General features: G+C 43.3%; 1 protein-coding gene and 1 long non-coding RNA gene across 2 annotated transcripts in view; one reads left to right on the top strand and one right to left on the bottom strand.

Moving 5' to 3' along the window:
* The window catches only part of LOC134442877 (uncharacterized), a 15,152-nt gene extending 9,627 nt beyond the window's left edge, over positions 1–5,525 (bottom strand). The window contains exons 1-2 of the long non-coding RNA XR_010033488.1: positions 5,419–5,525; positions 4,529–4,576 (exon numbers count right to left, since the gene is read on the bottom strand). This is a non-coding gene — a long non-coding RNA (uncharacterized LOC134442877). The remainder of the gene's footprint in view (positions 1–4,528; positions 4,577–5,418) is intronic.
* On the top strand, positions 4,866–12,201 carry pex13 (peroxisomal biogenesis factor 13). Its single transcript, XM_063192836.1, has 5 exons — positions 4,866–5,027; positions 5,983–6,259; positions 9,918–10,374; positions 10,962–11,084; positions 11,191–12,201. Exons 1-5 carry the CDS (start codon positions 4,957–4,959, stop codon positions 11,541–11,543), a joined length of 1,281 nt encoding a protein of 426 aa, XP_063048906.1. The 5' UTR covers positions 4,866–4,956; the 3' UTR covers positions 11,544–12,201.

The following is a 12,201-nucleotide window of genomic DNA, read 5'->3' as shown; positions in this document are numbered from 1 at the left end:
TGGCCTGGTGCTGCTCTAGCTTAGCCAGCTAAAAGTCTTGGAAGCATGGACATGGACGTATATACAAATATACAGAAGTAGGCCTATATATTTTGCTAAAAACAATGATCCACTATATTGTAAGGCGACAACAATAACATATCACCACCACCTCTGAAATCAATACATCATCCACTGTGCCTCCATCCCCTCATGCTAGCTGACTGACTAGTCTAGGCTTTTTAGTAACTACTCAACACTGAAGAGGCGCCTCTGCAGATTCTGCCCTGGCCCACTGCCAAACACATGAAAGCCACAGAGCCAGTTGAGCCTCAGTTCCAGTTAAGCCACACCTCCCACCGGCATCATCTCATACTACACTACACTACACACACTACTCCACGACGCTCATGGGAAACGTCAGGCTGACATCACAACAGGGGTGCCGTACAGGGGGATAAAGTGTGACTGAGTTACCAGGCCCCATGTATATGGGGGGCACAACCAGTGTCTGATTTATGGAGATATATCGCTGGAGGGGTCCATTGGAGCTGATTGGACATAGAGCCCACAATTTGCTCGTACACCCTTGATCACGACAACTCATTAACCCAGTCCACACACAGCTATATATTCTTCAGTCACTTTTAGTCCAGGTAAAAAAAAAAAAAAAACGATAAGTTAACCTTTAACATTTGAAACACCTTCTAAAGCAAATCAAAATGACACATGACCTTTCTGTAGAAAATGAAGTGGTCCTTCTTTTCTGACCATGTTGTTATGTCAATACACTTCTGTAGAGAAAAATATTCATTGATGGGATGGTGACTGTCAAAGAACTCACACACTGAGTGAGTGAAAGAATAGAAGTGTAAGTGAGAGCTGCATGTTGTCATTTCAAAACAATGCTATAGAGCAAATATGCACAAACACGTGTGATGGTGACTGTCTGTAGCCTATTAAGTTTCAGGCACATGTTAAAACGTTGCAGTGAAATAAGACTGGGAAACCTAGTACGTCTCTTGAGGGCAGTTTACAGCCCTTGAGGCCATCTTATCTGGTCCCTGATGTAGTTTTAATGTTATGCAGTTTCACATGATATATTACATGTTTTGTAAAGAAATCCTAGAAAGTACGTCTGCAGTAGGCCCTGCAATAAAGTTATATTTTCAGGGGATTAGTGAAGTTGGGGTCACTTGTAAGTTGTAATATAGGCCTAAAATGCGGGGGGAAATCCTGATATCCCCTCGAATGAAAAGAATCCCTCAACCCTGCTGTAAAGCTAGAGCAACTATGCATACATGTTTGTCTTTGGAGTGAAGTAAGCAATACACTGACACTTTTTTGTCTAGAATTCCTGTATACCTGTATCAAATACAGGCCTAGTAAATGCTTGTACACGTGATGACTACATACGTATTGCCTTGCTGTAAAAGATTGCACTAGTCTTTGAGGTGTACACTGACTGAGTGAGTGACTGAGTGAATGTGTTGAATGAATGAATGAATGAATGAATGAATGAATGAATGAATGAATGAATGAATGTGGAAAAGAGAGAGTGCGAAAGGAAAACGACATGCTTTGAGGCTCCTCATACTTTCCAGAGTACCATTTAATTACAGGCATTATCTCTGAGTTTGAGTGCGATGCTTCCACATGCCATATCAATCTCATGTTTCACATGCAGGGAAAAACCCAGCAACCTGTAAAATCATCTGAAAACAATGCAGCCCTGCACAGGCCTCCCCTGCCTCTCTTATCCAGGATCATCTCCAGTGTGAACAGTGTCAAGTCAAAAGACAAGAATTTTGGAATTTTCAGACAACCAAGCTGGTATGAAGCTTTTTAGCAATTCAATTTTTTTTTATTTAAACATAGTTACAGCTTTCAGTGGCACATAAAGCAAAGACAGGCCAGCATGGCAACGACACATTTTCTAAGTCTTAGGTAGTCCCTGTCCAAAAAAAAAAGGTCGGGGGGGAGGGGGAGCGTAGCCTCATAATGCACTCCGTACCTCCTGTAGCACACTGTAATAGTCATTGCAAAGTTAACTACAATAATACTACACTACTATGACATAACACATGGCCTTGCCCTTTAGTAATGCACTATGACTTGGTCATTGCCATTCTGGTAACAGCAAATTTACAATGGCGTGTCTTAACAGGTTAAACAATGTATACATGAATTATTAGTGGGAAGAAGCTTAGAGTTATGTGATATCTGACATTGATAAAGCCATTTGCTGATTCATTAGGCTGTACATGAAATTTAACCACTAGGTCTAAACATTGCGTGGTGACTTCGAGTTACTGGAGCGACACGACAGCACCTATGTGCTGTATACTAAACCAATGATGAGTAACATAAGGAATGGGGAACTGGGTAGGTGCTTTTCTTTTGTTTTTGTCTTTTTTATAGCCTAGTATGATCAACCAGGAGCATACTGTGGTGCACAGAATGTAGTCTGTCTGGTGATGTCATTGTTGGTTTCTCAACATGAACTTCATCTATTCGGTAATGACAACTGCGCATTCAATTTCTGCTTTAATTATCCTACACTTGCCTATGCAGTGTATACGCATACTCTAATAATTTAACAAACGATGAGGTAAAGGTGGTCAAAACACAGAGTGTGAACACATGTGGGTGGGGGGGAGTGGGCGTTCATGTATGCGATGAGGACGGGGTGTCAAGAGACGCGCAAAAGGTCATGGTGAGAAGACACTCGAGAAAGCTGCTCACTCCCCCACACTGTGACGTGAATGTACGTAGCAAACGAGACGAGCTACACTTAACAGCACTCTGTCTGGCTGTTGTAGATATACCCCCACCCCCTAACCCCACCCACCCTACACAGTGACATCACCAATCCCCTTTTTCTAGTGTTTGAGATCAAACGCCACACACACGCAGGATGAGAACAGCATTAAAAAAGAAGCGCACCACAGCTAACGTCATAAACCTACATGTACACATTCAACCACTTTCACTTTGTAGGTACTAACCTGGCTTACGAGCGAGCCCCCACTGCACTCAGTGTCACTTCTGCTTTTTCTAACAGAAAGGGGATCTAAACATTTTACTAGTGGCGGGAAGACAGCCGACACTAACCCTCATCATAAAAATAACATAGGCCTACTATAAGTAGGGGGGTATGTCTCTTATCACTTCAAGTTCAAGTAGCCTGTTACTTTATTATTTAAACATTGCTGTCAGACAAATGAACATGGATATGGAGTTTTTAAGATAATTGTGAATGATAGCCTACGCAGCAAATTAATTCTGTTTTCTGAACATTCTGTCCACATTCAGTTCTAGGCCTATACAAGCAATTTGCAGTCATTGTTTTCATCATCCTGAAATGATTTCAGCTAGAGCAAATATTCAGGGACAGCTTATTTCCCAAATGTTCACACTGAGCACCAATTTGCACTGAAAACTGCCATTTGCACTGGTGTTTTGCACTACATACCAGTAAAGTAGCTTCTTGCCACTGGACCCACTTTGGGCGTAGCCTACATTGTGCCAAGACCTAACATGTTTTTTTTCATGTATGGTGACTTTCAGTATATCACTGATCATTACTTGGAATCACTTGGACTCCTTGTGTGCCTACACTGATTCTACCTCTACCCCAGTAGGCCTGTGCTGCTCACCAACTGGAACCAAGTCTGTGTTATCTGTTGTCCGACTGTTTATTTAGAGAGAGGGTGGGGAACCTATGTCTCGAGGGCCGTTTATGGCCCTTGAGGCCATTTTATCTGGCCCCCCATTTAAATTTTAATGTTATGCTTCACATAAAATGTATTTTGTATACATATTTTGTCAAGGAATCTAAGAAATTACTTTTGCAATACAATTTTAAAGGTGGCTGCCTACAATATGCTATATAGGCCTAAAGTGCAGGGGGAAATCATGGTTTGTTTTCATAGTATAACCGTTTGAGGACTTTTACGGCCCTTGGAGGAGTTTGAAGTGGACCCTCATATGAAAAAGCTTCCCTAACCCTGCTTTAGAGAGTGCATGTGATTGATAGGCTTGACTCTCTATAATGCCAATAAAGGCTTACTATTCTAATCTACTCCAGTCTAATCTGCACCAGGACGCCAGTATATGGACGCCCTCTTGTGGACATTTTTATGTGTCACCAGAGCCATAATTAGGTTCATCCTCGCCAAACATTTAAACATTAAAATAATGACTGTCTTAGTTAAGCCCAGTTAGTATCCTGATTTTTTTTAAAGCGGAAAAATGATGTGAATAATGCTGTTCTGCCTGGGTCCAAAAGTAGTTGTAGGCTACTGGTAGACTGGTTAACCCAATTGATATAGCCTGGGTCAATTTACGGGGTCAGAAAGTAAAAAACGTCCACCCAATTCAGTGAACCAGGTGATCCTACCCTTTCATTCAGCCTGTTTAGCTGAAATCCCACGTCCAGCAGTCATACAAAATATCTGGCAGGACTTTTTTCCCGCTAGGCCTATACAGTTTGTATGGCCCTGTTAATACACTGTAGCCTATGGAGAGAGAAACTTTATGTTTTCACCTGTGGTCTTGAAGGCTCCAATATCAACTTCCACATTGGACACATAGCCTAAAGAAGAGAAGAATAAGTAAAGAAAGACAGATTAGGGTCCACTCTTAATATCTAGCTGCAGTAACCTGCATGTATTCACAGTATCTAAATGATTTAAAATGCTTGAGGCTAAATGGCAGGTGAGATATGGTTGTACGATATGGCAGATGAATGATGTGATGCGATGTGATGTGATATGATGATATCAGGCTCTGGGTGATGAGATCCATGCCATCAGCCATACTAATCAACCATTGATGCAATGATGACGTGGTCTGCAATTGACTGCTTTGGTCTGCCCTGCATTTTTTCGACAGCAGTGTGTTTCCTGGCTGGCTACTCCAGCCTCGAAGGCTCCAGGATCTTCGTAGCAACTTTTTTTGACGAACAATTGCACAATGCAGCAACCACCTCCTAAACCATGGGAGAGACGAATTCCCGGAGCAATTAATGCGCCTCTGAGCTATCGGTCAGTATCCTCTTACGACCCAGAATAGTATCCAACATGATTCGCTAACTTAGCTGCTAGCTGGCCTGTCGGGTTGCAGCGAAAGAGCGGGCCCCAGGTTGTTTATTTACAATTGCAGGAATGATTTCTGTCCAACTTGGCGCAAGTTACCAACTTAGTGCACATATTCTGAAATGTAGAACTTGCGAGGTTAAAAGGTGTCCTCCACACTACAGTGGTGTTGCTTACATCATAACTTTGCAATGAAGCAACGGAATCCCTCCACAGTTCTGCCAAGTATTTGACACCTGGCTGTTGCAACTTGACAACAAGTTAATAATTACGTGTCGTAGGGCGTGATATATCAGCTAAAGTTATGTTTTTTCCCCCGTGGGACTATTGCTTGTCTTACCGTCTTCGGTTACTTTTCTGGGCCAGTCATAGCGATTTTTGCTTCCATACATTTTCTGCACATACTTATCCACAAAAACTAGGCTACCCCTGTCACTACACTCCCCTCTTTCATCTCCTGATTTGTGGTTCCAACCCTAGCGTTCTTCTAAACACTGCTATACTTTGCACATGTTAACTTATGGTCTCTTTCAACTCTGTCAAAACCAAAATCAAAACGTCTGACAAGATTCATATTCATTCTGGTGACTAAGTAAAGCCTCATCTCATGGAATATTGTACATTTGCTACATTATTCATGTTTACATTTCATCTATCATGATCATTTCAATTTCAACGCCATTGACTTTATTTGTGATTGTGTGATGGCTGGTACATGGAGTTTTGCATTTTTGGTCCAAAGTGTTTGTCTAGTGGCAATTAACTGGACTTTTTGAGCTTGGAAGAAGTGCAGTTGCTCACAACTACAGTGAATTGTCTGGATATAACATGATCTGGGTGAATGAGAATAATCTCAGACATAGGCCTATAATTGTACTCTTGTTTTGTTTTGTTTTTCCCCCAGTTCCACAGACTTTGGGTCAGCAGTACCGATCGCTGGTCCATCCACCTCCGCTCCTGCAGGTCTAACGCGGATAGCCCCTCCTCTGCCTCCCAGACCTGTCCAGCAGTCCTACCGGCCAGCGTTCGGCTCCTACCCCTCCTCCCACGGCCTCTATGGCACCTCCATGTATGGTGGTTACAGCCCCTATGGCTACGGGGGCTACGGCATGGGCGGAGGCGCTATGGGGTACAGTCGCTTCGGTGCGGAGGAGACACCACCCAGCCGCTTTGTGCAGCAGGTGAGGGAAACCAGTTCTACAATGGCCATACATCTTGTACATTACAATACAATCGTACATTACAATTGAGCTAACTGAGCTAACAGTCTTCAATTCAAAATCAATTACTATGTGGAGGAAAAAGGAGGCATTCGAGTCATGATTTTTGATACCTCAACTGTTTCAGTTGTACTGATGGTGAATAACTATTACAGACTCAATGACATCCATAGGTGGAGGACAGCAGCCATGTGAATGCATTCCTTGTTTTTCACCTGCTGCGCCAACTCAAGCCTTGAAACAAAGTCTTATTTAGTGGTACTGTGTACACATGTGACCAATGAACTTTCCTTGAACTGTCCTCCATCCTTGAAACGTTATATTTTCTGCTGTGCTGATGAGTCTGCAAATAGATCAGCCCAAAAATAAAGCAACTTCCCATCACAGGCGGAGGCAAAGTAGCCAGCGGTTGACCCCAGTCCATATTTCCTGATTTATTTTCCAGTAATGCTGACAGTGAATTACTGTCACACACTCAAGGATCAAAACTTTTTATTATTATCTCCAGGCAGAAGAGGGCAGCTATTAAGAGGGCTGTTGCAGTAATCATTTTCTGATTTCTGATATTTTCACAGTCCTTTGCTTTCCCAGTATTACTAATTATGGGTCATTTCACGTGAAATCAGACACTTTGGGACCCGACCGACCCGGATTTCGATCATACTTGGTGTGCCTTTTCAGTAGCAAGGTAGCACCCCAGAACTGCATTGGTTTGAATCTGACACTAATATTAAGGGATAAACAGACTAGGAAAGGTTCACATGTGAGGGTAGGACACTATACATTCAGCCTTGAATATATCAGTCAGTGTTAGTCACAAAAAGATGCCTGTGGTGTTGTTTGAAAACTCTTTTCTGGCTCTACATATTACACAATCACCTTGGAATACAACTACTCTCAGAATATGAATTATGATAAATTGAAAAATTAAAAATTGAATATCTAAAAAACTCATATTTTAAAATGGCCAGTTCCTTGTCCAAACGTAGCCGGCAATGTCATGAGCAGCACCTAAAATGCTGGTGTTCGGTTTGTTATTCATTTCAGAGAGAATTTGACTCACAAATATGGCATCATACAGACCACTTACTAATAATATGGTAATACCATAGTAGCATCACATGACAAAACAAAAACAAAACAAAAATGGTCAGTGTCCATGGTCCCAGGTTTCAGAAACTAAGGCAGATGTCCATATATACATACCAAATGATGATATGTGAATGTTTGAACATTCCTTCTCTGTGTACCTGTGCCATCTTCCCTATACCGTACTTTAAAGAGATAATCAATGGCTACACTCTCATTTTGTACTCTACCAGTGCATTTGAAGCAACAGCTGTGTCTTTTGTAGATAATGTATAAGTACGTCCCGTTGCAGTTACAGGTTCCACTACCAGAAGCACATCCTGATGATCCATGACAAGTCTATCTGGTCTGAAGGGAAAAGTGAAGGATGGAGATGGCCCATGAGGATGCAGGAAGTTCAGTTTCACCTCTCCAGTGCTCGGCATACATTCCTCAACACATGCTAGCCACCAGTTGCCATCATGTACAGCTACAACATACCCCTTGGTGCTTGAAAATGTAACACATTCCTTTACTGAGCTCACTCTTTCAACTCTGCCTTCTCTGAATGCTGAAAATGGCCTAACTTCCACTGTGTCCATTGACAATGGGCAGAAGCTGTGTAGTTTTTGAGTACCTGGAATAGTTCTTGCAGATTCAAACCTTTTCAACAAGTTCTCAGCTTCATGATGGTACATATCTGTTGTGGCAAACTGGCAATGGATGTTCTTGACATTATCCTTGACAAATTCAAACAGTTGGTTATGGCGTTTCAATTTAATTGTCAATAGGACGTTGCAGACTTCCTGCACAATATAAGAACCTTAAAATTACAACAAATTTGTGCCACCACGAGGCAGATTTTCACATTACCTGCAGAAGTGGCACTTTTTTGCCACATCACATGGCAAAGGTCCATGTGATGGCGTTGGAGGACAGTTAAATGGCTTGCTGCACGAGCAAGTCTGCAACGTCCTATTGACAATTAAATTATAACGCCATACCAACTGTTTGAATTTGTCAAGGATAATGTCAAGAACATCCATTGCCAGTTTGCCACAACAGAGATGTACCATCATGAAGCTGAGAACCTGTTGAAAAGGTTTGAATCTGCAAGAACTATTCCAGGTACTCAAAAACTACACAGCTTCTGCCCATTGTCAATGGACACAGTGGAAGTTAGGCCATTTTGAGCATTCAGAGAAGGCAGAGTTGAAAGAGTGAGCTCAGTAAAGGAATGTGTTACATTTTCAAGCATCAAAGGGTATGTTGTAGCTGTATATGATGGCAACTGGTGGCTAGCATGTGCTGAGGAATGTATGCCGAGCACTGGAGAGGTGAAACTGAACTTCCTGCATCCTCATGGGCCATCTCCATCCTTCACTTTTCCCTTCAGACCAGATAGACTGTCATGGATCATCAGGATGTGCTTCTGGTAGTGGAACCTGTAACTGCAACGGGACGTACTTATACATTATCTACAAAAGACACAGCTGCTGCTTCAAATGCACTGGTAGAGTACAAAATGAGAGTGTAGCCATTGATTATCTCTTTAAAGTACGGTAAAGGGAAGATGGCACAGGTACACAGAGAAGGAATGTTCAAACATTCACATATCATCATTTGGTGTGTATAAATGGACATCTGCCTTAGTTTCTGAAACCTGGGACCATGGACACTGACCATTTTTTTTTTTTTTTTTTTGTCATGTGATGCTACTATGGTATTACCATATTATTAGTAAGTGGTCTGTATGATGCCATATTTGTGAGTCAACTTCTCTCTGAAATGAATAACAAACCGAACACCAGCATTTAAGGTGCTGCTCATGACATTGCCGGCTACATTTGGACAAGGAACTGGCCATTTTAAAATATGAGTTTTTTAGATATTCAATTTTTAATTTTTCAATTTATCATAATTCATATTCTGAGAGTAGTGTTATTCCAAGGTGATTGTGTACTATGTAGAGCCAGAAAAGAGCTTTCAAACAACACCACAGGCATCTTTTTGTGACTAACACTGACTGATATATTCAAGGCTGAATGTATAGTGTCCTACCCTCACATGTGAACCTTTCCTAGTCTGTTTCTCCCTTAATATTAGTGTCAGATTCAAACCAATGCAGTTCTGGGGTGCTACCTTGCTACTGAAAAGGCACACCAAGTATGATTGAAATCCGGGTCGGTCGGGTCCCAAAGTGTCTGATTTCACGTGAAATGACCCTTATAATGAATTGCCATCACAAACTTAATACTCTTTAAATTGATCCCAAGGCAGAGGAGAGCAGCTGTGGTTTTTCCGTATTTGTCTGTATTTTACTCAGTATTGCTGCCTCACTTTTTAAGTATTACTCATGATGAATTACTGGCCTAGGCTCACAAGACTTCTTTCTTTATCTCCACGCAGAGGAGAGCAACTGTTGTGCAATCCAGTCATCCTTTTCTAATTTCTGACATTTTTGAGTCCTTCACTATTTTACTGGTACTGGTGATAATGGATTACTATCACAGACTCAAGAGACATGTTTGTTATTTTCTCTCATCCCCAGGCGGAGGAGAGCAGCCGGCGTGCGTTCCAGTCCATCGAGAGCATCGTGCAGGCCTTCTCGTCGGTCAGCATGATGATGGACGCCACCTTCTCGGCCGTCTACAACAGCTTCCGCGCCGTGCTGGACGTGGCCAACCACTTCTCGCGCCTGCGCGCCCACTTTGCCAAGGTGCTGTCGGCCTTTGCGCTGGTGCGCACGCTGCGCTACCTGTACCGCCGGCTGCAAAGGCTCCTGGGACTGCGGCAGGATGGGGAGGTGGAGGACCTGTGGGCGGACAGCGAGGCCAGCGCGGCGGCTGTTGCCCTGTCGTCTGCCGCCAGCGGGGGGAGGGCTGGTGACGCGCCGGGAGACTCCCAGGTGAAGTCCTGGCCCATCTTCCTGTTCTTCGCAGTAGTGCTGGGTGGGCCATATCTCATCTGGAGGCTGCTGAGGTCTGCTGAGGGCCCAGAGGATGCAGGTGAAAACACTTTTGTGGTTTTTCCCCCCCTTTCATTTTTCTTTTTCATCTTGAGGGGTATGCACGGGAATGACCATAAATAAACAGTGACAAAACAAATTCAGCAGTGTTTTATTCCTGAAATCTGAGGTGCATCAGAAATTCAGAGTTAATTTACCTGTATGACTTCTGAACAGTGACCTTGCATGGAATATTACGACTAACATCATAACAAAACACCTTGACAAAAAATTACCAAAAAACAATTTAGGTCACTTTTTAAGCGGATTTAGCCAGCAGAAAAGCTTAAACCAAAGTTTAACAGGGCCCGTATATGACATGTACAGCCGTGGCCTAGTGGTTAGAGAGTTGGCCTTTCAATCTAAGGATTGCTGGTTCATATCCCCCCTGACCTCTCCCTACATCTCCATCCATGGCTGAAGTGCCCTTGAGCAAGGCACCTAACCCCACATTGCTCCAGGGACTGTAACCAATACCCTGAAAAGTAACAGTTGTAAGTCGCTTTGAATAAATGAAAGCGTCAGCTAAGTGAAATGTAATGTAATGTTAATGTAATGTAATAATGTGATTGTTAAATCCCATTTCAGCCACCAACTGGGCCAGTGGCGAGGATGACCATGTGGTGGCCAGGGCAGAGTACGACTTCACGGCTGCCTCCGAGGAGGAGATCTCCGTCCAGACCGGAGACATGCTGAATCTCGCACCCAAAGGTAAGGGCGAGGGAAGAGGTTACATAAAACACAGTGACAGCTAGAAGTATCATAGGTGTTAAAAATATCCTTCATTTCCCCCCCTCTCCTATCTCACCTTCTACAGAGCAACAGCCTCGTATTCGCGGCTGGCTTCTGGCCAGTCTTGACGGCCAGACCACCGGCCTGGTGCCCGCCAACTACGTGAAGATCCTGGGCAAGAGGAGGGGCAGGAGGCAAGCGGAGCAGGAGAGGCTGGCACAGCAGCAACAGCAGGCGGCATCCTTCTCTGCCCCTCAATCTGACCTCACCTCTGTCTCCGTCTCTGCATCAGCATCTGGCACCAGCCCGGCCTCGATGCTGCCCCCTAGCTGTCCGGAAGACATGCTGGAGGCGGTGTTTCGAGACACGCCCGTTCCACGCTCCCCCACGATAGGCACGTCAGCAGTCACGGCATCAGACAAGATGGATCTGTTATAGAGACATGAGCCTGGAGAGAGTGTGTGCGTGTGTCTGTGAGTTGTGTGTTCTCTGAATGTATTGGAAGCCACCCTTTCTCTGTGTTTATTTGGTGGGAATGTTCATCCCCTCAGCTAGCAGGTCTTGAAAACTGTGGCCTTGCATTGGGAGTGGGCAGACGTCGTATTGCTGCACTGCAATTCAATTCAACTGCTTCAAGCCCCTCATTATTGAGCATGTAGCACACATGCCCAGAGCAAGGCTTCACAACCCAGTTTAAGAACAACGTAGGACTCTTTGTGCTGCAGAAATGGAAAGTCTGAAATCATTGCCATTCAGTCCTTTGTCCTGTCAGGCCACTGTTCAGCTTTATCATTGGTGATAATAAGTGTACGCCTCAAGACAGAATGTTTGCCATTTTATGAAAGGCTGTGATTTAAGGTTGCTCTGTTGCAATACTGTACAATACAAGTGTAGAGAAATATTATGACCTGTATGTATGTTAAAGATAATTAAGTTGAATCAAAGCTTTGACTTGTCCTGGTGTTATGTGGTCATAACACATGTTTTGGGTTTCGTTGGTGATGTAAGTAAGAAATGAGGCAAGAATAATTTCATCTTGCCTTGTAATGAGTTATGAATGAGGTTTTTTTATCATTTCAAAATTCCACCACCCTTT

The sequence above is a fragment of the Engraulis encrasicolus genome, unplaced genomic scaffold (genome assembly GCF_034702125.1).
Source record: "Engraulis encrasicolus isolate BLACKSEA-1 unplaced genomic scaffold, IST_EnEncr_1.0 scaffold_25_np1212, whole genome shotgun sequence".
NCBI lineage: Eukaryota > Metazoa > Chordata > Actinopteri > Clupeiformes > Engraulidae > Engraulis > Engraulis encrasicolus.
This window is presented reverse-complemented; position numbering and strand designations above follow the sequence as displayed.

Bases quoted from the DNA above. Each gene is read 5' to 3' on its own strand.
- pex13 (XM_063192836.1), top strand. From the start codon at position 4,957: ATGCAGCAACCACCTCCTAAACCATGGGAGAGACGAATTCCCGGAGCA. The intron at 5,028-5,982 runs GTCAGTATCCTC...TTTTTCCCCCAG, and splicing joins AATGCGCCTCTGAGCTATCG to TTCCACAGACTTTGGGTCAG. The intron at 6,260-9,917 runs GTGAGGGAAACC...TCTCATCCCCAG, and splicing joins CCAGCCGCTTTGTGCAGCAG to GCGGAGGAGAGCAGCCGGCG.